Raw genomic sequence first — 26,388 nt, forward strand, 5'->3', positions numbered from 1 at the left:
ATTTGGGTTAAGGATATGTTAATCCTTCAACCAGGCAGATCTCTAGAGTGTGATTTGAGTTTGAATGGTCTAATTCTGTCTTCATTCCTGTTTTTACATCAGTGTAACTCTGTACTGACTCCTGTGGAGTTCTTTCTGATTTTCTCTGATGTGACTGAGAGCTGAATAGATTTCATTGACTTCAGCCACTAGTTCTCCTCACGTTTTCAGTGTGAGACTTGTGTACCTGTCTTCCAGTGTCTGGAGAAGTGGAAATCTGGAATGCCTTTGTAGCAGATAGTAAATTTTACATGCAACTTACGTGGCCTAACTTTGAAAGAGCTTGAATAAAACAAAAGTGTGTTATACAGTGTGAATGCATCATAGGGTCTTTTTTGCATTTAGACAGGCCATGTGTAGAGGCTTAGTTTGCAGTCAGCCACTATCTGGAAACAAATATTATGCAGCTACAGTGATGCCCTTTGACACCTGGAGCATGGAGCAAGAGAGTGCAAGTGGTAATATCATTTGGTGTTGCTCCACCTTGTCAGACTGATAAGGTCTTGCATTCATTTTGTAGAGAGAGAAATCATTCTGCAGAGTGCTGGGCATAGTGATCTCAGAATCACTATTGGCTGCTGGATTGTATTTTGAGTGAGATGAAAAATAGGTTCCAAATAATTCAGAGAATTTTAGAAGGGGGAAGGGATTAGGGATGCAGATAAGAGATTCTTGGTATGTTCCTAAAGCTTCTTGTCTCAGAAGAGTAGAAAAGATGTTGGTTATCATTTCCTCCCTTCAGAAATGCATCTCTCATAGTTGAAAAATACTGTCAAAAGAATTTTTAAGAAGATAAGCAATGAGTTCAGTGTCAAAGCCTCATACCACAGTGTATAGTAATCAGTTAGTGATGCATTTCTCTGTGGACTGAAGACAGTCCTGCCTTTGTTCCCCTCTGCCATCCTGTTTTCCAGGCAGCTTACTTATGCATACTGTATTGACGGCTCATTGCTGCGTTAATTAACAAACCTCCTGTCATTGATCCATCAAGAGGGACAGCCTGTTTCCATATGTGGCCAATGACTGTCAAGTTATAAAGTGTGAATCTAAAATTATTATTCTCATTTCTTCCTTTTTCTTCCAGGAGTATTGACTTTTTCTAGCATATGTTAAGAATGACTGTACAAAGTGAAATTACTCTTGTGGTTGAAAAATTTTTTACAGCAGATCTCATTGTGCTTGTGTAGTAGGCCATTTCAGCAAAAGGAATCCTAGTTATTTGCATCTGTACAGAATGGATAAGAGAGCATATTTTAGTGTAAATTCCAGAAACATGATTTTCATCGATTTATGGTGTCCTATTTTGGGAAATGAAACTTCAACACACAAAAAAAAAATGCTCAAACTATTTAAGACTTAGTTGCGATAAGACATTTTCATTTTTTTTACATTACATACAGCTTTGCAGTATATACCTGCCAGAGTTCATTGTCTTTTTAATCATAGCTACAAAGTTTAGCAGGTATTTCCAAGAAGAGTAAAAAGAATTTTAGCTTTAGATTGCTTTGCATTTACATGAGCAGTAGCTTTTTACATGAACTTTTCCAGAGAGCTTTGCCTTGCCTTAAATCAGAACATAGAAATCAGCCTCACACCTTCAACGACAGAGCATCAAACCAAAGATGAATGTCTTAAAACCCGTGTTCGACCTTCCTACCTGAAATATCTGCCTTAAGAGAAATCAGATATGGAAATTACTGGTCTGCAGATTTTATGTAGTGCACTCAGTTCTTGCTTTTGACTCTTGTCCTGCTTAATGATTTTTCCCTTTATAAATTTCATTGATGCTATCATGCTTGACTTATTTGCCAGAGTCTCAGACTGCACAAAGATCCAAGCATTTACTTGTGCTGTAGAGTTGGTCCCATCTAACATGTATAAATCTTTCTGTTGTCTTCAGGTTGGAGGTCTCAGAGAGATGCTGCTGGATTGGCCAGGCAGGTTTTTTTTAATAATGGGGGAGAACTGTATATCCCCTATGTAGCAACAGGAATGTTAACAGCTGTCTAAAAATGGGTAAGGATTTGCATCAACTTAGCAATAAAAAAAGTGTGTAAAGTAACTCGCGAGTATAACCGTGCAGTTCTGTGCAGCTGTACTATCCATGGCAATAGTCAAATTTAGTGTGTACATGAGATTTTTTTAGAGGAAGTGACTATAAATGATTGTCAGTTGGAGAGCAGTCCTGGTTAATGAGGGGAAGCTATTCTATGGAGTTACACGTTTCAAATAGATCATGTGAATCCCACTTGGTTAAGTATTTCCACTGTATGGTTGTTGACCTACTCCATGTTGGAAAGCTTACTATTTGTCTCCTCAAATGACAATAGGGAAATTTATGAGGAGACTTTTGGAGAGCAGCATTAGTTTCGCACATAGTCTTTAATGAATACATTGGGCAGAGAGCTCTTCCGAAGCTGTGATTTAGAGCCCAGATTCACAAACGTTTAAACTTAATTGCTGCTGAAGGATGTTATGTTCCTCACTCCAGGTTTTGAGGAAATAGTTCACAAAACCTCTGGGGAAGACAGATGTGTTCATGTTTCTCTTGTTTGTAACAAGCCAACTAAAGCAATATTTATTTTGGTAAGTTTACTGCTTTGTGAATGTAGGAACTGAGCTATGGTGCTTGATAGACAGCCTGTGGATGAAAACAGCCACCTTGGAGCTGAATCAAATCCCATAAATATGTATAAGAAAAATTTTTTTATTTATCATGGAATCTTCCCACTAAGGGCTGTAGAAATAGGACCTTAAGAAGTCTGTCCTCAGAGTGATGCTGCAGGGACAGATCCAGTGCTTTGGACTTGGTTTATGTTTTGTGAAATGAAATCTTAATTTGGAGTATTGTAGCTCCTGGATGCATATAGTCTTGAAGATAACTATATGTTGTTGCTAAAAGGATTTTTTGGCTTAGTGTTCCTTCAGGCTTTGCTTTTAGTTATCCATAGGGGGAGGTAGGTTGCAAAAATCAATATTTTAAATCATTGCTATAAGTTTCTGGTAATTTTGAGCCAGTTTGTAATGAAAGCAGGAACTGGCACCAGAATGTAGAACAATACTGAGTCTTCCTCAAATTCTATAAATACTTGAATGTGTAGTTTTGGTTAAGAACCCATCCCGGCCTTCCTTATAAGTGGACAACTTGTTTGGAGTTGTCTTTTTAATGCAACTCCCACAGAATGCCTAAGCTGGGTTTGGTACTTGCACAACTTAACTTTTAATTCAGGTGGGGAAGAGGGGAGGATGTTAAAAAAAAAAACAAAAACAAAACTATTTGGATCAGGTGCTGCACTCTCTGTTGTAAGTTAACTGCCTCCTCCTCCTGCTCAGCAGATGGGACATTTAGTTTCCATGATTTGTAGTATGAGTTAAAAGGGCTTTCATTTGAAGACTTCAGATGAAAAACAAGATTACAGAAAAGTTCAACACCTGAAAGAAAACATCCTGAAGATGTTTCTCTTTTTGTCTACAGGAGGTGGCTGTTAGACTTCTGGTGTACCTTCCTCTGCTTTTACTTCAGGCAAAGAAAGTTAGGCAGCTGACCTTAATACAGTAAGCACTTGTTTTCTAAAACTGAGCTATGGGACCTCCCATTTTCTTCGAGAAACCTTTCAGTTCTGTGATTCTTTTTTTATTGTTTCTCTTTGTTTTTTCCAATTTCTTTGTCCACTGCTTTCCGCTGTGGAAGTGCTGTAGATAAGGGAGCACTTGGAAGCTCTCTGCAGGCAGCAGTCCTCCCAAAATGGTTCTGTCAAATGCCTACCTTTCCCTGCTTAGCTCCGGTCACCTGAGAGAGGTTAGTTGAGAGCTGTACCCTGTGCTGACTAGACTTTCGGGTATGGAGGGTGGCCTGCCCCACAGGGTGACCAGGTTTGTAAGGCTAAGGAAGAACTGGCCAGGCCCTGTGACCTCTCCACATCTGTCTGCCCTTCTGACATTCAGAAGGGCAAGCAAGGTCTGACCTTTTATGACTTAAGTTTCTAAAAGGAAAGACCTGGTTTGGGGTGAACTTGTTGCTTTACCCAGTTCTGGTTTTGTTTAGGCCGAAAAAAAAAGGATCAGGGAACTCAAGCTGTGGGGCATGCTCTGGCCAGTTCAGAGCTGTAGCTTCTCCCTGTTCCTGTGCTACTGCTGTGATGGCAAAACCTAGTAAGAGTGCCCTGTTGCATGTATCTATACATGGCGTGTGCACCCATGTCATACGTTATAAAAAGAAATGTGGCTGGTCAGGCATGCCTTCAACATTAGAAGTGACCACTGTGCTGCTACAAAGGCTGGCATGATACCTTCGCTTCAGGATATTCCTGAATCTTTCTGCTGGATCCTTAATGTTTAGAAATCTAACCCAAATGGTGTTGAAAGCATGGCTATGCATGCAATTCCTGCCACTGATTTCAGTAGGAGCAGAGTGGTGCAACATCCAATGCCCAAAGACACCAATGAGAAGGGAGAAGAAAACCATTTCAGAAAGTGTGCCAGAGATAGAGCTGGTTTAGTAGCAGATCAAATTATTCCCAAATAGTTTTATAAACATTTACTCTACATCTTTTTTTTCCATGGGAGAGAATACGAGAAGAAGAGATAGAAGGAAAGTTGAAATTTAGAGCAACAGTTTAATTAAAAACATTAGTATAGAGAGCTAGTTATAAGGCATTTAAAATGTACGTGAATGAGAATTTTTTCTGTTTTTTTCTGATGAAAATAGTGCTTTTCAGTTTTCTGTATTTCAGATGATGCTAACTATGGTTGGTGTTTCCACGTAGCTCTCATTAACTTGGATTTAACTGTCAGGTGGGCAGGACCTAAGAGAACAAGGACCCCCATTAAAGGAATAAATAGCCATGCAGCAAGCTTTATAGTAAAGAACCTTACATTGTATTGTATTGGAACAAATCCTGCCATAGCCAGAAATTCTTATTTCTTTGATAAAGTCAGCTAATTACAATGTTAATGCACCATAGAAGGGATGCTGTCTTTTTAGACAAGGTATTACAAAAGGATTTTATTATTATTATTACTGTTATTATTAAAGAGCCTGCCCCATACTTTTTTCTTAAATTTTCCTTTTCTGGGAAAGTCCTGAAGTGTGATTCTTTGCTTGTCTTCACGAGCACAATGCAAAATTCCCACTTTCCAATAAATATACTTATTTTTTTCTCTTTAGAAAAAAGTACTAAAAAGAACATTGCAATATTTGTTGGACAGTTCATGTCCTGCCCTACAGTAGTGTCCATGAACTGGGGCTGTGAGATTTATTTGTTTGGCTTTACTATAAACAGCACCTGCTGATGCCCTTTTTTTATAAAGGTTTAAAAATATAAAGGAGTCTTTATTGTTTAAAGCTTCATTACTACTGGTTTGAATTGCTTCACTGTAAAGGCTTCTGCGCTTTTGAGAAGGCAAATGACCAATGTCCCTTGAATGAACAGTGGAAGAAGGAGGCATGGGTATCTAGGTGGCCTGGGAAGACTTTCTGTAACTGGCCACCTATTGCTTGGATAGCTATTAGAAGACAGGCACAGGGCACTTGGAGGCTAAGTTGCTGGTTTCAGTATGGATATCCATGGTGGTAACTTCCGTGGTGACGGTAGTCATCTTGGTAACCTTCTTGGTATCCCTGGTGATAGCTATGGTAACCATACCCACCATACTCATCATCTGGGCACTGCATGCCGAGCGATTGCTGAATTGTCATTTCCTGTCGCCGAAGCTGCATGGAATCAATCAGATCATACACAATCGCCATAGACCACATTGGAGAAGGATACCAGGATTTGACGTTTCCATCTTTGCCAACTAGAAGCATGGAGAAATATTCTGGGCTGATTTGGAAATAATTTCGAATGTCTTTCACCAAGTTAGCTGGGATATCTTCTCGGTCTACAGTAGAGCTTCCTAGAAAGTGATCACATAAAAACAGCATTGATATTTTGGTTAGGCGACAATGATGGTTTGTAGTTAAGCAAGTTAGCAACAGGAGATAGAATACAGCCCAACAGCTGGCAATGTAAGATTCTTGTCATTGACAAGCTCAAGATTTCCTGGTTCCAAAATGACACTACCCCACAGTGAACAGAAGATGTATGTTTAGCAGTTCTGTTAGGTTTAGTAAACTTGTCTTTATTCTCTAGGCTGAAGTTACTAGAGTGTGGCACGCCTTCTTGTTACCCAACACACATGCACATCTTTGGCTTCTATGCAGCTTTGGTCACTGGTTCAAAAAATGCTGAAGGCAGATGTGAAAACAGTCACAATGAAAGGAATCATTGGAATTATGTGATAGTGTGAAGAATTGCAGGGTGAATTTGCTGGGTCACGAATGGCAGTGTAGAGCCTCAGTCTTGAACTGTCATGGTATGTGAGATATGGGATGTGATAGATGTCATGTCCACTTTAAAATACATGTTCTAGCACAAGTCTGGTGAACTTCAGGCTTGTAAGAGTGAAATCTGCTGAGTAAATGAGTAGAAAGTATAAGACAACTAGGATCAGTGGACACCTATATATATACACACACACACATATGCATAGTTGGCTTGGCAACAGGACTCCTGCCTTACAAACTTGTTGAGGCTCTCTGAAGGAGGTCAGCAAGCAGGTGGCTAAGGGCGGTCTGGCTGATACAGGCCATGTGGATTTGCAGAAGGCTTCAAAAGAAACTTTGGTAGCTTCGTTGAAAGACAGAAACAAGGTGGGAGTGAATGATCAGTTCCTAGGGCGGAGGGAGGTCACCACTGAAGTTCAGTAGTTGTTTGTGCTGGGACTCCTGCTGTTGAATGTATTTGTAAATAGTGCACATAAGGTATGTGAATGGAGGTGAGGAAGTATACTGAAGGTGTGGAGATACTCAGAGTAGTGAGGGCAGGAAATGATTGCGAAGCATTGTAGAAGTCCCTTGTAAGGCTTTGTGACTGGTTAAGATAATGATGGAAGAAATTCTGTTCAGACTGAAGTAAAATGATGCACGTGGTGAAAATTTTACTAACTCCACATAAGAAATGGTGAAGTCTGACCATTACTTCTTGGCAATGAGATCTTAGGACTATGAAAGAGAGTTTCGTGAAAGGCTAGTTCAGTGCTCACTAGTGGTCAAAAGCCAAAACAGATGTTGTAAACCATGAGGAAAACAATAAAAATCAAAACAGAGTAGTATTATGCTACTGTGGAAGCTTATTGTTTGTGTGCATCTTGAACACTGCATGCAATTCTGGTTCTCTCACCTTAAAAAATTATGGTAGAACTGGGGAAAAAAGTCAGAAAGGCAACAAGGTTGATCAAAGGTTTGGAATAAACTCTGTATGAGAAATGACCAAGTAAGTAAAGACTGCAGTCTGTAGAATAAATGGATTAGGAGAGGTCTACAGGAACGTGAATGTCGCTGCAGGCATGGATAGGGTTTAAATGTTTACCTTTTTTTCCCCCACACATGAGATAAGGGATATCAAACAAAGGTATAGGGGCCATGTTCAGGTCAAATAAAAGGTACCTTGCAGATCTGTAGAAGTTCTCACAGGAGGGCACATGCTACCATGAATTCAAAGGGAGATTAGACAAGTAAATTGAAAAGAGATGTGTTGATCTTAACAAATAGGAACTATAACCAAGGTCATGAAGTCCTTCAGTGAAAAGTAAGTGGAGGCTGCAAGAGTGTTGATGGAAGAAGTATGACATCTGCTTCCTCTGTTCGTATTCTTTCTTAGGCATGGGCTTAATGTCTATGTGCAGTAGAAGGACTAAGATGCTTTCATGTACAGAGCTGTAGGAATAGCAGTGGGATAAATAAGTTCCTTCCTGTCTTTGTCCCTCTACTGATGGAGGCAGTCATTGGATTAGGTAGTAGAGACACCTGTAGCATTTGAAATGTAGCCTGACAGTGAGATCTCCTTAAGAATACCTGAAGTAGCCTTCTGGGATGCAAGTGGAATATGTAAAAGAGGCTTATGAGAAAGATGGAGGAAGACTTTTCACCAAGGTCAACAGAGACAGAACAAAGGGTAATGGTTTTAAACTGGAAGTGGGTAGATTTAGATTGGATATAAGGAAGAGTATTTTTAGGATGAGAGTGGCAAGACACTGGAACAGATAGCCCAGAGAAGTTGTGGACACCCTATCGTTAGAAGTGTTCAAGGTCAGGTTGGATGGGGCTTTGAGCAGCCTGATCTAGTGAAAGATGTCCCCACTCATGGCAGGGGGGTTGGACTAGGTGGTCTTCACAAGGTCCTTTCTAGCCCAAACCATTGTATGAAGATGAATGAGGGATCCATAGAAGAGAAGCTGCTGGGTCTATGTTCTGTTAGCCCTGCAAACTCATGAGCATGTAACAGGCACAGACATCATCCCTTTGTCTTTGACAGCAAGGCAGGCAGAGGAGTGTACTTGGGAATGTGTGTTTAGGTGGGAGATAAAGGTGTGAGATGACTTCCTAGGTGATATGTAGGCTTTTCTGTCCTGAAGAAGCTATATAATATTTAGCACAGGAACACCAAGAAAACTTATGGTTTGTGTAGTCTTGTTTCTTAAAAGAAAGAAAACAGAAGAACACAGCCATATCCATCACTCTAAAGACATTCAGCAAGGAAACACTCAGCACTATGTAATGCTCTTCATGGGTAGTACTGAAGAAACTGGAAACAGTCACTTACCATTAATTGGATACAACTCTAGGACACCACCAACGTCTTCTCCAAGTCCTAGCAATTTGAGGATAGTTATATGGCGCAGACCTGTGGAGGAAATGAAGCAGGTTTTTGGGTCAGGCCAGTTCTTTCTGCTTGTTCTCAGGCAGATTTCAGTTTAATCAGCCAAGTCTGCACATGCTAAATTAGGGGCCAGTCTCAGCAGCCTTCTAGGAAGAAGAGTTACTGGTTTCTCTGAAGTCTCTTCCAGTCACATCACATGTCCCAAACATGGGGAGGAACTAGGGTGTCGAGTAAGTGTGGTATCAGTTGCATAAAAGCTGTTGCTAGTGTCTCAAGGACAATAGCATTTGGTGTGGTTATGTAGCATAGAGATGCAAGCATCAAACGCACCAACATATTACAGAGGCCATTCCCCAAATTCAGAACGTCTCTGCACTGTTTTATTCACTAGTGAAGCTGTGACTTGTCATACACATAGCAACCAAGTATTCTGAGGCAATATAACCTCTCAGTTAAACTCCAGATGAGTGTGGGGAGTGGCTTAGGAAAGGCGTTTGCTCCTTTTATTTATTCTGGGCAAAGGTTTGGACTGTTGCCTCTGCTTTGAAGAAAGACCTTCAGAGCTGTAGAAGCTGTTAGCGTAACATGAGTCTGTATGATCTACAAAATCTTTGATGTAAATTTTTACCACTTGCAGGTAAGATCCCTGGAAACATAACACTTAGTTAAAACACCCATTGAGGACAAATGCTTCAGGAACTCCCTGGATCTCCTTCAAGCTGTCCCTAACAAAGGGTGGGAGAACTAACTGTTTTTGTTACATGCCATTTTTCAGAAAGCATTTTCCAGTGGTTCATGTCATAGTTTACTTTGGTAGTTACCAAATGAGATGATTCTGAAGCTCTGTATGAAAGCCGGGTGACTATGAATAAACAGACAGTGTAGCAGTGATACTGTGCAGATCTCCAGGCTAACTGAAATGTAGTGACTTTTGAATGGGACCTGTTTCATTCTGTTGTAGGAGTCAAGCCTAGGCCCTGTATGGTACTTGCATTGCTAGGAGCCGAGGTTAAGGAGTAAGTGTCTTGGGGCCTCATAATGGAAAGACAGAAGTGTGTTTCTGGGTCTCGCTCTTAATTGTCTCCTGGAGGAGCCCATGTCTCTCCACTGACTGTGTAGTTGGATCTTAGGTACCTAGTTAGAGGGCTGGGAGGGTTCTTACTGAGTTAAGTGGCTTCAGTTAATATTTTTACAGGTTTTTGCAATGAAGCAGGAAGGAAAAAAAACCCCTCCTGATGTCCATGCATCTCCCTGATACCTGGCACTGTTCTGAGCTGGGTATAAGAGGATCTGCCCTTCCCGAAACATTCTACTTATGTTACTAATTTGTGCAGTAAGAAAAAGAAATACTATTGATCTCCTGAAGTACAAGCCTGAAGAGAAGCTTTGGAGTGCTAACCTTCTCTGCCTCACGCAAATGATTCCAGGGAACACTCTGTTTAGCTGTCTTATCTGTCAGGGTGTGCTGTGATACCTGCTTAGCACAGAATTTCCATTTGTAATTGGAGTAGCTGCAGAAACTTTTCAGTTGTCAGACTCCTCAGACTGTCTAGGTTCAAACTTGAGCACAGGAATTCATCACATCATCAGGAAGGATGTGGTTTTGGGGAGCAAGAGTATAATTTCTTTCGACTCACCAAAATTGCAGGCTTGTCCACTGAGAGCAGCAAGCTGCTGGGAATAAGCCCAGTCCTCGTCACTGGGAGCAGAGATCACCACCAGCCGCCTTCTCCATCGGAATCTGGGGAGAGAAGAGAGTGCGACAGGGCACGGTCATGACACGTGATGAGTCCTCTCAGCATTTTTGTTCTTTGTGGGCTGAGATATGTCATACTTCTCACAACTTCTAAGTAACAGCTGGGTGGGAGATCTTCCCAGTTCTGTCCGTCGCTGGGAGAGGATAAAGCTTGTTTTGAATTTTACAACTGCAAAACTCTCAAAGAAACATCTGCAGTTTTGCTGCTTCACCAAACAAACATGGCAAAGCTAATGATATTTGCTCAAAGCCCCCTTCAGTAGTTACAACAATGCTGAGAAGTGTATATTCAAGGGAAAGAAAGATTCCTGTGGAATTCCTCACTAGACATTTAGCTTTTACGTCATTAACCACTGCTGGAATTGGACAGTTATTTTGCAGTCCAAGGGCTGTCTGAGAATTAGGGTGTATCTTCACTTCAGACATAACTCATACTTCTGTGTAAATACTCACTGACCTCTTTTTCTTCTGTAGCACACTTGCTCAAAATACCTTTAACATGGCTCTAAAGCTGAGCTTGTTTGTGTGTGTGTGGCTGTGTGAGCCTGTGGCTATAAGGCGTGCATGGGGGCAATAGGACAAATCTTTGATTTTTCTTTAATATGGGGTGCCCCATCTAACCAAACTTTTGCATAAGGAGCACCTTCTGTTGTCCTCTCAAGGAAAGGCAGTGCCATAAGGACACTTGAAACCTTTAAAAATTCGAACTATAGGAGTTTTTAACACTCTCCAAAGAATCCCATTTTTGAATAAAGATACTTTGCCATTAAACCTAAATAAATCATATTTAAACAAATTTGCAAAGCTGCAGGGATATTTTTATAGCAGGAAATGATCTTTTAAATGGCTACAGGTGTTACGTTTTTATAATAGTCTGCCTTCCTGCAGGACCGTGTGAAGATCTCAGAACGAAGGCTAATGTAATGGGACAATTCTGTTACACTTGAGAGAAGCAGAAAACATGGTGGGACTTGCTTAAAGTCACAGAAGAAGTTGCTGAAAGAATAGGGGATGATGATGATGCTTTTGTCTTGTTGACTGACTGATACTGCATGTATTATTAGAACTAAAACAGTAAATCCTTGAAAAGCAAAGCTGCCCAATTTTAATCTGCCCCAGGAGGAACAGCAAAGAGACACGGGTGTGTCTATATAGGTATGTGAAAAGGAATGAGAATCACATACGAGATGTGAAGGAAGGGAGGGATATTTTATGTTGTTATTCTGAAAACGGGGAAAAAATACTCTTTGTAGTATTTTGTATGCAAAAGCACCTGGCTACCTATAAACAATGACTGAGAATGCAAACATTAGATCACATTTTATCTAGGACGTAAATCAGGATGGAATCTTATCTGTGAGGTGCTTTAAAATAATCCAATTCCTTTCTGTTTTTTGAGTATCTCCTTTGGAGATGCACAGAGATGAAAAGGGCTGAGAGCCACTCAAGCTGTTTATCCCCCTGCCCCAGGCAATCCCTATACCTTGCGTGCTTGTCTGGGACTACGTTTTACCAAGAAATTAATTCAGTTGGTCCTTCACAGCTGTTAGTTCACCACCACTAATGTACAGATTTATACCTTGTTTCTGACATCAGAAGCCACAGGCCAATACTCCTGTCCTGACAAATCCACCAGACCCTTCCCCGTGTGCATCCTTTCTTCCACTTCTACCTATTATGCATCTCATTCTTGCCTGTGAGCCCAGAGAGCAGCACAGCCAGTGTCTTGGTGTTACGGGGGGACTCCCGTCCACAAATCAGGGATCTTCTGATACATGTGGCTTTTAAGCATAACTTAAGCCAGCTCTGGCTCTTATGGTCTCCTTTCACACCAGCCAGGCTTGTTAAGAACAATATTTGCATTATTATAACTGACCTCCTCAATGAGCAACACCAGGGAGATGATGCCAAGACTCCTGTTCAGCTGGGACGATGATCTTGGACAAAGCTGGAATGAATTTTTCTGGGAATCTGACCAGTTAACGTGGCTGGTGAAGTCCACCCAATATTTAAAGCCTGATGCTTGTTTCACAGACAACAAATGCATTCTGTGCAGCAGCAGATCTGTTTACAGATGCAACATTCTGCATATTTCCTGCCTGTTTTTCTAACATGTTTATTACTAGGGCTGTTTGCAAGCAAAGAAGGATTTGGGGCCTGTCACTTTCCAGCATACAAGCTCTTTCTTGTGTTGGTCAGCTGTTTCCAAACTGTGGTTCTTCTTGGTGGTCTTGAGGATGAATCACTGAGACCTAAACAGGAGGTGGTGAGGTGGGTGGGGTGGATCTTGTTAAAGGTTCTCTTTCTGTTGAAGTGGCCATCGAATTTTAAAATGTTTATGAACCAACAACCTACTCATTTACCTGTTGCTCCTTTCCCCCTCAAGTCATACTCCATCATGCCTCCTCAGTTATATTTATAGCCATCTGGCATTAACAGTGTATTCCCATGGAATCTGATAGTAGGTGAGGAGGATGCAGTAGTAACAGGTAAAGCCTAGAGTGATGGGGTAGCCCTAATTTAATGTAAATTATCCTGTAACAGGTTGGGCAATAGCTGCACAGCTCTTCTGTGGATCTGAATTCCCACAGTCCAGACATGTTTATTGCCTGGAATTTAGGTCTCACAGGTAGAGCAGTAACACAGAATATGGAAGTTGCGCAAAAAAACCTGTCTTTCTGCAGAAGACCTCTTAAACATTTTGCAACAGACATCTGCAAGACCTTTAGTAATATGACTAATACTGGCAAAGACCAGCTGTTATCTCAAGCAGGATAAGAAGGAAGTTACAGAGAATTAATTACTGATTTGAGCTATATGGAAGGGACTAGAATGGGGTTAATGAGATTGTGATGATGATTGAAACACATAAACACTGTGCTTCAAACATTCAAAACACTGAGCTGACATCTGTGAATTAATCCTAATTTGCTCTTCTAATGCAAATCAGTGTTACTATCTCCATGTCGTGATGGGAGTACGAAGGTACAGAAAGTTAAGTGTCCAAAGAATGTGCAGTCTGTCGGGAAACACAACACGCATCCCAACTTCCAGTGCTCTGTACAAGACTACATGCAACTATGGCTGCATCTCTGTATTTGCTTAACGCTGTAAATACTGAGAAATCTATATTAAAAAATCACTGAAATAGTTGGATGGGTATTTTTCCAAGAAGACAATAATTATCAGAACTAGCAGCAGATAAGAACAGAAGGTAATACCTGGATAAGAAGCTCTCAAGGGATTGCTTCTTATCTTCTTTGCAGACAATGCCCTCTTTTTTCTGTCTTTCCATATCTTTAATTCGTGACTGGAAGGTGTCGATCAAATCAAACACGGACTTCATTGCTATGGGTACTTCATAGTATTGCTGTTAAGAAAAAAGAACAGATGGATAAAAGAATGCACATATTAGCAGTCTTTTTTGCATGTATCACAGAACTGTAGGATACATAGAGATTCAAATATTCCTATTTACACATGGGTAACAAGGCCTAAAACAGATTACATACCATGTAAAATATTGGTTTCGCAGTCAGACTGCTCTTTGGAAGTAGCATATGTTCAGTATTTGCCCAATGTGATAAAGCCAGACCATTACAGGCAACAAATTGTCATTCTATTCTTTTGTAAGGCCATTCAACCAAAGCATTGTCCATATGCAATGTACTGTCATCTCATTCAGTGGCCAGACTGTGCATTTTAGAATGCCAGGTACTGCATTAAAACCCCTGCCAGTGGCAGGTCCTGTTCCTACGGTGTCAGCTCACCATTCAAGCAGAAACCCACAATTCCCTAACTGCAGAAAATGAAGATAGCTACCTAATTCCTGAAAATTTCTCTTACTGTCCTTTTTCTTGTCGTCCAGCAATGACCAAGTCCTGCATCAGTCTCTTATGGGCCTCACATGCAAGCTTATAGTGTAATTTCCTAAAATTTTCCTATTTTTCATGTTTTTCCAGTGCCTTTTCTTTGAAAGAGTTGAAACCCTCACCTTGACCTTCATGTCCGTGTCTGTCAGCACCATGAAGAAGTCATTGTAGGTCATCCCATACTCTTTCCTCAACTCACTGATGAGCTGCTGGTCCACAAGATCTTCATCCTCTATGACTTTCATGGGCTTTTCATTATCTTGATGTGAGACAAAGGAGAAATAAAAATAGTCATGGAATCACACAGCACTCTGCCTTTACTTTCACCTTGAAAGAAAGGGGGAAATTAATTTCCCAGAAGCCCTCTTCCTGCTGCATAGGTAAGGTTAAAAAACATCAGTATAGCACTATGGCTTTTAACTGTCGAGTTTTCAATCCCGATATATGTTTTGAAAATCAATATATCCTAAGATGCATGCACTTCAGTATTCAACATTTCTACTTGCTTTTGAAAAATCTTGGTTGCCTGCTCTTTCTTGGAAAGATCTTTTAGATTTTTTCAATATGCTTATACATGTATACGCATATACTAATCATTTTACCAGCTCCTGAAATGCAGCCACTTCTGAAATAGAAAATAGAAACTGTTCAACAATTTGGGATGGGAGCTGGAAAATACTGTACCCAATTGAAACAGCATAGAGAATTTGGGTCAGTAAAATATAGCTAGAACAGCTTGAGGTTGGCCAGGACACTAGAATTAGCCTTGCCAGTCTTAAAAAATTACATGGGAGGTTTAGTGACTACAAGAAACCAGAAACTGTTTAATGTGTCTTGAATACTGCAGTCCTAGCTCTTCAGTTCTCTCTGTGTACCTTGTTGTGGCACTCCTCCTCCATCTGCTTGCTGACGTTCATTTCCCATTCTAGCACCCTAACAGGAAAAAACTTAATTTTGAGAATGATTTGTACCTACTCACTGCTCTACTCTAAGAAAACATTCAGAAACGCTTGAGGAGAAAAAGACTTCTGAAGACAGAGATTTGAAGCATGTACAAGACAGGCCTGTGGAGGTACTGAGGCTCCTGACTTCCTCTGGAACCAGGGAGTATTAGGGCCACGTCCCGAAAGCCTCTATGTCATCAGCTCAGCCTTAGCTCTAGCATCCAGCACAGTGCTGTGCAACCGCAGCAGTGCTGGAACAGCCCTCCATGTGCAGCTGTGGGCCTGGAAAGCTAAAGACAGGCTAGATCACACATGAAGTGAAATGTCACCTGGGCACCAAAGAGCTCTCTGCAATAGTTACTTGCTTATGCCCTATGACATCACTGTGAATACAAATATTCAGATCCTTGCTTAGAAATCCCAGTCACAGCGTAAGTGACCTGCCTGGAGTCAAACAGAGATGCAACAGCCTGTCAAGAGCTAGAATCCAGTGGTACGATTTTCCAGTCCCCTGCTCCACCTTATTCACCAGCAAATAGAGGTGAGATGAATTGATCAGAGTTGAGCACACAGCAACAGAAAAGATTTGATTCATTATACAATAAGGCATTTTAAATAATTTTCTAAACTTCTATAGCCTTTAAGGAGTATACTGATCTGATTCAAATTTTGCAATAGGGCCAATCTGTCTAATAGACTGGACGAAACTTCTGAATTAAAAGTTTGGGAAAGTCTCTGAATCAGAACCTGACCTTTAGGTTTCACACCTTGGACCAGCTTCTTACAGAAAAAAAAAAAACATTCCAGCTATAGATGTAGTTTATGTGGTTTTACATTATTATCTGTACCTCAGTTGAAAGTTTTGTTAAGAATTATAGGCAATGTTATAGATTCCCCATTGGATGGTTTGCTGGATGTGCTAATTGGTTATTCACTTTGTAAAACATGTAAATCATGCATCAGTGCTTCGTAAGTGAGATTTACATGCTGCTAATGACAAGCATGACCGTTAAAACATAGACTAAAAATTCATACTTGTGACTGCAAACAATTTCCTACAAAAACAGAGACTATCTCATTGGCCTATATAGAGATAGGATAATGCAAAAGATGTTAGTGTGGGATGTGATGGAAAACAGCTGTATGGTCGAGTACCTTAGACCAGCAGATCCATGGCACTCATCTGCTTTAAAGACTCCAGATAGCAACATGAAGATAGCTCTTTAGAGTTTCATTGTTAATAGATTTTCTTTCAAAACTTAACAATGTAAAGAAGAAAATTAAATTACATGAGTGAGACAGGAAAATGTTTCAAGGGGGAAAATAAATTGTGCCACAACGGCTAGCCTGCCTTTCAAACTTGGAAGTGATTTCTAGGGAGAAAATATAGAAGTTAATCTAATTGCCTCTCTCCAGTTCAGTACTTGTCCTCGACCTCCACTCTAAAAGGAGTCTAGGATCAGTGTGAAGAACAGCAAGAGCTGAGACTGCTGCTACCTGCGAAGTCTTTGCTCTCTTTGCTCTTTTTCAGAAAGGTCACTGAGAGAGTGTGGAAACTTTTCTCCATACATCTTTAGCAGCTAGACAGGCTAGGAAGAAACAAGTCAAATAAGGTTGCAAAGAAGTTCAGCAGTTTGTTTTAGAAGTACAGTGGCCTAGTAGATTAGGTATTGGCTTTGGTTGTAAGGTAGGTAGCCTGGGGCTGGTGTTTAGTTGACTAAAGCCCTGTTCCCATGAGTTGGGGCAAAGAGACCACGTGTCTAACTTGAGGTGAAGAGAAGACCTCTGCAGTGACACTCAGCCTTTGTGTCATTCCAGTAGGAAACAGGGAAATGCTCTTTTGTTTCAGTATGAGCTGATCTTGGCCAGGATTAATGAGCTCTCTTTCATTCACTACTTCTAAATGTGTTTGAAATTTCAAGAGAAAAGTCTTTTCTGTGGACTTTTCTCTTGTCATTTGTATTTCAGTCCCAAAGTGCAGCACTACAAGTAGACCTCATCACGCTGGGGGCTAAGGCTTCTCACTATAGCATAAATGCTGTAAATAAAATGTTTCTTAGGAGCTTTTATTGCCCCTGGTGCTGACAGAGAGTGAGCCATGAAGAGGCCATCCAAGCAGGAAAGGTAGGGGAGAAGGGGAGGTAGAATAGAAAGATGTTTGTAATATTTAAACTTTTTAAAATGTTCAGTATTTGGTATTTGGGGCAAAAAAATAAGATGAACTTCATGTAAGGTTTAACTTATACCCTTCTAAGTTTCCTGCTTTTCTTCAATGAGTAAATTTCTCTTGTGAGAATTTAGCTGTTACATACACTTGTGTGGTTTGGGGAAAGTTTAGGTGTAGATGAAGTTTGGAATAGGCTGAAAGAGTATGGTCTATGTCAGAGTGAATGTCTGTTTATTAGCCAGACTGGAGCTAAATATAATCCTAAACAGTCCACTGATGGGCAGATGGGTCTAGGTACACCAAAAGTGACCTTGAGTAACCATGGCCTGATGTGGAAAATCCCGTACTGCTCCAGATTTGTGAAGGAGGTGCACGAATGGACAGTCTGGCAGGATTTGTGACTCACTGTCATTCAGGGACGCAAGGCTTCTGGTCCCCTGCTAGGTCCTCTCCCCTCTGAGAGTAGCAGAGGCACGGCTGGAAGCCAGACATAAATTTGTGATCTTCTGTCCTGTTCTATGCCAGACCTGAAATACCCTGGAGCTTCTGTGGTCCTCAGCTTTCTGTTCCATCACACATCTCTTCCCAAGGTCTGACAAAACGGGATGGACTTCCAGAGGGAAGATGTGGTGGACTTATAAGCAAAACTAGCAGCTTTTATACTATTTCTTTGCCTTTGTCCAGTGAAGTATTCACAGTAGTGTTAATCTTTAGACAGACAGCAATAAGATTGTTTATGTGACTCAAGAGATACCTAAGCTTAAGTGCTTTGCTGGACTGGGACCTGAAGTCTTTGTCCAAACCTTACTATTATGAATGGAAAGGTTCTCTCTGGCTTTGGTGAGTGCTTCCCCAGGACCTGAACATTGACACCAGTTGTTTCAAAGCTGCCTAGAAGAGAGATGGGTGCCCAATGTCACCCATCTATATGGGATCTCTGTATAAAGAAGCTGGTACTAAATATGGCTGAATGAGCTACGTTGCAAGTCCTGCATAGTCTGATTTATAGTGCCTCTAAAACCTCTGGCTTCAATGAGACGAACCTCTTTGCAACAGCCAATAATAGGCAGTCACAGTGATGAGTATCTTGCTTTACAGGTAAAGAGAGGCAACAGCACTTTAAATGGTAAACCTTTTAATATCAGGTGTGCTGGTGCGAATTTGTAAGGTTATCCATACCTAGAGGCTATGGTTGAAATCTTCTAATCAATATATGTTTATGGGTGCAGAGGAGAAAATGCGCCTGGACCTCTCCTTACTGTGGAGGAGAATAATCACTTTGTGAACACACCAAAATCAGCTCTTAAGCCTGAAGGAAAGGAACTCGCAGCAAAGGGTCTAACTAGCACACTTCTCTCCATGCTGGGTTTAACCAGTGCATGCCCCTGAAAACTGAAGCTTTTTCCATGACCTTGTGAGGAGTGCAAAGGCATGAGAAAATGTTACAGGGCGAAATGGGAAGATAATGATGTTGGACTTCAAAATAGGATTAACTTGGGCCAAGTTTTGAATATGATCTCAGAGAGTTCCCTTCAGCATTTCCTGCCCCAAATCTCCTCTCTTTCATGACAACAGCCAGTTTCCTTAAGCAATGTTTAAACTGTGCTAGCCAGTATCTAGCCACCCATGGCTGATGTCTTGCAAAAACAAGGGTGGGGGTGCACTGTATTAGGGCAGCTGTTCAGTTAGACCGTGAGGTTGATGTTCAAGATGTTGGTAGAGCTGAAGCTAATTTCCTCTTTCTGTCCCATGCCGTCATCACATTTTTCTGCCTTTTCACTGTTTCGCTGTGTTACTGGCTTTAAGAATTCCCACAAAGCAAGCTGAATATGTTCAAGTTACAACACTGGAAGCCTAAACATGGAAAATACCAGAGACACTTATGTAAATATAAAAGGGGGGTAGTCAGCATGAAAGGAGGAGGAATGGGTTCCAAAGTGCAATTGGACCACAACAAATGATCTTGCTTAGATCTTGACCCAAGCTGGGGAGATTTCTCCCTTTGCTAGCTGCATTGTTCTCAAGAGATGGAAAGAAATTATTAAAAAAAAAGAACCTAGCTGGAAGTGGTCAATTTTCATGCTGCTGTTGTTCATGGTGCCAAAAATTGTAATGACTGAGATCTTCCTCGTTGCCATCTTGCAGAAGCTCTCCAGATATTCGTCTCGCTGCTGTACATACATAGTGTTGTCCGCCTTGGGGGTCGTGATAAGCTGTTTGGTGGCAGAGACAAAAGAGCTTGTTTAGTATAAGGAATGAAGCAGATGAGTATTTTACTGAAGAAGAACTAGTCACTGTCTGCAAACTGGGCATTCTTTTCCGTAGAGCTGTTGACAGCTCTGTAGCCTTATTTTATTAATTTGTGTTTGGAGCGTACCTTTAGGCCCAAGCCTCACCCAAAGGTGTTCAACTAGCCACAGGAAAACCTTAGGAAGCACGGCCAGCTGGTGGCACCAGCTGCTCTGCTGCCTCTCCACAGTGCTGGTTGAAAAATGGCACTGGATTTACAGAAAACCTTGCACTCTCCCGTTATCCCTTGCCCTGCGAGTCCTGCTGGGTCTCTCTCACAGCCTTCAACGCTGCCATGAATCTAGGATTCCCCCTACTCACAGACAGTGGGAGCACTGGGAACGTGGCAGCTGCTCTGGCCTCTTTCCACGGTCCAGGCAGGGCTCCCAGTGGCTGTCTTGACTGTCAGGGGGTGAGTACAACTAGAGCTACATGAATACTTCTGTGAGTGATGGCTGTATAAGAAGACCTTGAAGACTTGCTAAGGCCGCTGTGACCTCATCTGAAAATTGCTGATTTGGCTTTTGTTTGTTCTAAGCCGCGTTGATATCTTACGGGACTTGTATTTGCTGAGAAGGCATGGCTATGGGGAAGAGCAGGAGGAGGAACAATTACAACAAAAGTATAAACATCTCTACAGTTTGTAGTGCTTATTTCAAAGTCCAACAGTTGCAAAGATTTAACTTTTAAAAAGTTTAAAGCACACAACTTAGATCCTTCATCAGTGACTGAGATGCAAATACTCCAGGGAAGGTGTGTGTGTAGCAACACGCAGTGGTCCTGTGCAGCAGTTTCCAGCAGAAGGTGGAGAGGAATGCCAGAGCCCAAGCGATGTAATCATTCTAACTGTCAGCAGTGAACTGCAATCAAGCACCTGTCACCGAGCCCCCCAGCACAAAAGGAGTTGGAATCTGGATCCAAATTTATGGTTTAAGGTCATAAATAACCACCAAATTTCTTCAGTTGCAAACTTATGCTTTAGTCTGTAACAGGTGCAATCATCTTCTGGCTGCCTTGTGAAGTTTGTAGGGCCTGGAGGCTGATTTTTATTATATACTTCTTGTAAATCCAGTTCATCAATGTACTGAAATGTAAGAGGCATTTCTGGGCTTATAAGATCTGACTCTCATTTATGCAAAGGCCCCCTGGCATGACTACAGCACTGGGACATGAAGGTGCATGAGAGTCAGACACAGAGAGGATTTGATTTCTGGGCCATAACATATAACACGTTGCTTTTAAATTGCGTAGAAATTCTTCAGATTAAAAAAGGATCATGAAAAAGACCATTGGTTTGTATTGTCCTCCTAGTTTGGGAGACCGTAAGCAGAAAAGTACAGTCAAGTCTGAATTTTATCTACTTCATCAAACATTGTAGAACAACACAGGGAACATTTAAGAGGCAAAGCAAGCTTCATACCAAAGCTTTGTGCCAGGACTGTTTTAACCCAGCCAGTATATACACGGTATCCATCTGTATTTGTGTGCACGTGTGTGTGCATGTGCATATATGTGCATTGGGTATAAGTGGAGTGTTATATATAAACTGTCAGTCGCATTTCATCACCACAGAGAAATAAAAAAACAAAACTCTCTAAGCCAAGATTTCTCGACATTACTGAGACTACAATAAAAGCCCCACTATAGAGAGGTGGGGCTGCAGGACCCAAAACCCATATATTTTTTTCTGTTTCTGCAGCTGGTTCCTATATTTGTCATCAATTGAACTTAGCCCAGAATAGCCTTCAGATTCTGGGTGTTTGAAATTCACACTGAAATCTGCAATCTGAAATCCTTAGGGATGTGTAGGACTTGAAAATTAATGTCCCTCTCAAAAGACTTTTGGGAGAGGACTGAGTCAATGCCCTTGGGAGCCAGTCTGTTAAAGTGGCTGAAAGACAGAAGCATAGCAAAGCAATGGGGAATAACTCAGGCAGAGCCACTTCTGCAGCGGTGTGGGCTGATTCTCTGGAGAGCAAGTTTGAAGACTCATGAATTACAGAGTTCATCGAGCTGAAAGGACTGACCCTAAGGGAACTGAACAGTTTGACAGGAAAGGATGCAAATAGGCACGTGTGTGGGTTCAAAAAACTTGAGAAGTTCTTTGTCTTCCATATATGACATGCATGGCAGAGAGATAGTAGAGTTTGGTCTGACAGCCTGAGCTTGTGCCACTCTACTTGTAGATCCAGCTGAGAAGTGGCCTAGTATCAGAAAGTCCAAATTTCAGACCATGCCTTAAGTTGCCAGGACTGTGTTCGTGTGATGAATTAGCAGCTTGACATCTGTGAGCTCCGCTTTTGGCTCTTTTTTTCAAATTTTTTTTTTGTTTGTCCCAATGCTACACTTGATCTTGGAAGCCACAATGTTGAGATACATGACCAAATTTCAAAGATCCCAAACTTCTGTACAGTTTCTCTTTCTGAGCTTCTGATTTGGCTAAGTATTAGTTAACAAGTAACTAATAGGCATTATGTGCAAAATTCAGTCATGTTCAAATTTCTCAAATATATGGCTTTTCTCCACTTCCAGCATGTTGGGGAATGCAAGTCTGCTAGCTCTGCACAGCCCCTACAGCTGGAAGAATGGGGAGGGGGAGAAGAAATTTGCCTTCTGCTCAGGTCTGTGAATCATCAGCAGAATGATTAATTAAATTTCAATGGTTGAAATGTTAGCTTGGCATCTTAGCTATTTTTATTGGAATAGGGGGCATGAAAGTCAAAGCTACGTTTGTGACACTGACTGTTGGACAATAACTGAAACAGGCCAGCTTGCAGTGGAATAATTGAAAGAAACCAGCTCCCACAATAATATTTTTAAAGAACTGTTTTTCAAAGTGTACCTTTCAGGGTATGTGCTATCTGCCAGAAAAAACATTTGTACTACAGTTAAAACTGTTTCCTGTCCCAGGTGAAGTGTTTTTTTAGATAAGTAGTTGGAAAAACATACAACACTATTAAACCCTGGGACAAGTAACTCCAGACCATGCTGAGTTTCTCAGGCTTGAAAACTTACCATAGTGTTACAGTTTAATAAAAACAGCAGGAGAAAAAACCAAAACAAAATAGAGTTTGCACGGGATCTCTGAAGATGTCTAGGAGATTTGAATGCCAAATTCCTATCAGAATAGCAAATGTAACAATCCTGCCTCAGGGCATCTGATCATACGCCTTCGTGCATATCCTCAGTCAGACGTGCACTGCTACTGCCAAGCCACCTGGGCTTGCTTCCAGTTTTAGGACACCAGCACCAATAGAAACCAGGTGTGCCAGCTGGCAGGACATGCTGAGCATCGAAACGTGGTAACAGTGGCAAGTACCCCAAAGCAATGGATGGATGTAATCCACACTGGAAACTCATTTTATTGATCATAAGTATGCAGATCTTGACACCTACATCTCCACTGGAAACAAAATAATCTGATGGCTATACGGTGGCTCATGGAAGCAACTGGGCAGAGGTTTTAGCCTAATTCCTCTCTGACTGATGTTCTTACAGCGTGTAAGATTGCCAACATCAGGCTGTGAAACCTTCCCTGTTGGAAATAATCGTTTGGGTCTAGATATTTTACCTCTTAAACAAAAGCACCAAAACAAATAAGACACAACCACCATAAACTTTCTGTTCTGCGTATGCCTACTAGGAGGGAGGTAAGACTTAGTTTAGGCAGTAAGATTCAAACAAACAAGTTACTTACAATGAGGCGCCTTTTGCCTTCAAAATATTCCAGGAGGTCAGTCACCGATTTCCTGGGAGGCTGTAGGAAAGGTTTCTTGTTGGTCTTGGGGAAATCCTCATTTTCGGTCCTGCTCCCCTTCTTGTTCTTCTTGCTACGGTCTTTGTCCTGCTTGCTCTTTTTCTCGGCTTTGTCCTTCTTGGACTGCTTCTCACTCTTCTGCAGCTTGTCAGGTCTGTCCTTCTTCTTCTTCTTCTCAGGTTTATCCATTCGCTCATGCTTCTTTGATTCTTTTCCTTTCTTTGGGGGAATATTTCCTGCTGTAAACTCTTCCTCTAAATGTGAACTAGCAGGCTTGCTAGGGTCATATTTGTCTTCATATTCATTGCTCAGTATCTTTTCCTGGGCCTTCTTTTTTTGTGGTTTAGTCTTAGCTGGTTTGTGTTGCCCTGGTGTGAGGTCCCTATGATTATAGTCCTTTCTGTCTGTTCGGTTATCTTTAAATCTACCCACATTTGCCTTCGTATAGTGCACCGGGGGAGCTGTTTGGACTTCTGTGAAACTGTCGTAGCGGGCAGCCTTGCTTGGTTTCCGTGTGGCTGCTGGGTGTTTCTCTGGGTGGCCACGCTGCCGGTCCCTGTGGTTTGCCTTCCACACAGGAGAGTAGAAATCCTCAGAGGCTGTGACTCGTGCCGTGGTGGCATCAGGGGCTGCTGGCAGCCTGTGGTACTCAGTGGTGGAATGTGACTTTGTGGTCCAGGTCCTCTGCGTGGTGGGGAGAGGTGTAGTTGTTGTCGTAGACCGGCTTGCTGTTGTCACTGCACGGGTGGTGGCACGGGTAGTTGTGGTGGGAGGAAGGGTAGTGGTCCTTACTGTAGGCAGAGAAGTGGCCACTGTTGTTGTCATTGGTTTCCTCACTGTTTTGGTCCTTGCTGGCTGATTATTGCTCCTTCTTGGCTCCTCCTTCCTTGCTGACAGGTGAACATGTCCACCACCAGGCATAGGCTGGGTGCTGCCCCCATTATTGCCTTCCTCAACCACTTGTCCCTCCACCCCAGCTGCTTTGCAAGTCTGAAGGAAGCCCTTCTGCCTCATCTTCTCGATTTTTCTGATGGGGCTCTGATCAATGACTTCATACATGGCCTCTAGCCTGACTGGATAAGGGTACCTTTCCTCCACCTGCAGAGTTTTCTTCAACAGCACCATGCCAAATTTTCCCTTCTCCAGTTTCAGAAAGCTCATGAGCTTAGGGATGAGGGCAGGATCCAGTGGCTGTTCCAGGATTTTTCCTTCATTGGTTATCCTTCTGACTTTTCCCCCTTCTTCCCCTTCTTCATGGAACAACACAATCTGCTGGATGTGCCTCTCAGCCAGTTCGCAGTAAACATCGTTTTTCAGCAGGCTCATCATGAGCCGGTAGTAGCCCTCAGAGGCATGGGGGGCAGAAATGACCCACACACGATTTTTCCCAGCAAAGCTGGCCAGGACATTGGGGGAACTTGACCCTGAAGGGAAACGTACCACTCGTGACTGTGAGGCGGAGGATATCCCTTCGTCCTTAATCATCTCTGACTTGGAGTATTTGGCTGAGGCTGTGAGTCTCTGTACACGTCTCGTTCTGGTCCCCATGCCCCTGGCCTGGGAACGCACTTCCCCTTGCAGAATATTGGCAGGTGCCTTTGGAGGTGCTAAAGAATCCCTCTTGGTGACGGGGTGTAGGGGCTTTGGGCTCGAATTCCTCAGGGATGCCCCAGACTTTCTCAGGAGGCTGCTTGGAGCCCTGTAAGCCAGGGACACTTTCCTAACTCCACGGCTCCCTCTCTCTGCTAGCCTCCCTGTCTTCTCGGAGCCGCACACTAGCCACGCTGCCCACAGCAGGGCTAAGCTGAGAGCTGGCCTCCAGTTCATTGTGCAATCTGCTTCAGGGGAGGAGGAGAAAGAGAAAAAGTTAGATGTTAACAGTATGATGATATCTTGGACAAGTGATAAAAAAAGCAAAGCACAGGCTGGCTAGTTTTTGTGATTTAGAAGTGCTGATTACACCTCAGTCCTGCCCTGTTGGCTTCGTACAGTTTACAGTTATTTTTGGAAAAGCACAAAATGGATCATTTTATGCACAAATGAGATCATCCGTCTGTAACATGACTCTGTCTATGCAAAAGGACACTGTGATCTGCATCCTTCTCTCTCTCTCTCTCTCACGCTCTCACATACACGCACACAAACATGCACAGAGAAAGGGTCCAGTACGTAGAGCAGAGAGACAGGAGTTTGACTTGAGACTTACACTCTCAGGGAAGTTCCCCTTTCAGAGACGAGGTTTCACGTCTTTTTCCTTTAAAAGGAGACCAATGCCATACAGCTTTGCTGGTGCCCAGTGATTTATCTTTACGCAGCCCAACAGGTCCCAGAGCCTGCCCGTCTCCCCGTGTATCTTTTAACTTTCTTTCTTCTTCACCTTCTTGACAAGCAGGATGAGGTTAGCGGAAATTTCCTTTGGGATCTCTGCTTCTCCATTTACCTGCAGGTCTGGCTTTTGGCTCTACCGGTTACCCGCACAGGCAGGGATTTCATTTAAGAAAAGGGAAATCCCAGCTGCTCCGAGTTTCTCTCTTTTAAAGTTCCCAAGCCTCCTTCCCACTTCTTGCTTTCTCAGTCCCGTTTAGCTCCTTTGTTTCCAGAGAGGAAAGCACCAGCATTAATATATTTTCCAGGCTGAAGAAAAACACAGGAATGTGATGCTGAAAAAAAAAGGACGCTTCCCTTTCCCCTTTCTCCACACTTCGGCAAAAGCAAATTGTAAAGGACTCGTCTTTTCTTCTCTTTCCCTTCTTGGCTGGCCGCAGTCCCAGAAATGTCAGGGTAACCCCAGCCCTGCTCCAAACCAGTCTCAGACAACGGTGGCCACTGGAAATGGGGGAAACTTCACTCAGGATTTAACAG

The 26,388-nt window shown here is 42.1% G+C and overlaps 1 protein-coding gene across 2 annotated transcripts; it reads right to left on the reverse strand.

The window, feature by feature from the left end:
* Positions 1 to 1,347: 1,347 nt before the first annotated feature.
* On the reverse strand, positions 1,348 to 26,388 carry CCDC80 (coiled-coil domain containing 80). 2 transcript variants are annotated; one of them, XM_009939460.2, is made up of 8 exons: positions 25,733 to 26,388; positions 23,467 to 25,361; positions 19,537 to 19,693; positions 14,492 to 14,628; positions 13,719 to 13,867; positions 10,379 to 10,482; positions 8,685 to 8,765; positions 1,348 to 5,937 (listed from the first exon to the last, which is right to left on the reverse strand). In XM_009939460.2, exons 2-8 carry the CDS (start codon positions 25,351 to 25,353, stop codon positions 5,591 to 5,593), a joined length of 2,862 nt encoding a protein of 953 aa, XP_009937762.2. In that variant the 5' UTR covers positions 25,354 to 25,361; positions 25,733 to 26,388; the 3' UTR covers positions 1,348 to 5,590. The 2 variants fall into 2 exon arrangements, with proteins under 2 accessions (XP_009937762.2, XP_075292705.1); XM_075436590.1 differs by having other exon boundaries at positions 23,467 to 25,364.

This window comes from Opisthocomus hoazin, chromosome 1 (assembly GCF_030867145.1).
Source record: "Opisthocomus hoazin isolate bOpiHoa1 chromosome 1, bOpiHoa1.hap1, whole genome shotgun sequence".
Classification (NCBI taxonomy): domain Eukaryota; kingdom Metazoa; phylum Chordata; class Aves; order Opisthocomiformes; family Opisthocomidae; genus Opisthocomus; species Opisthocomus hoazin.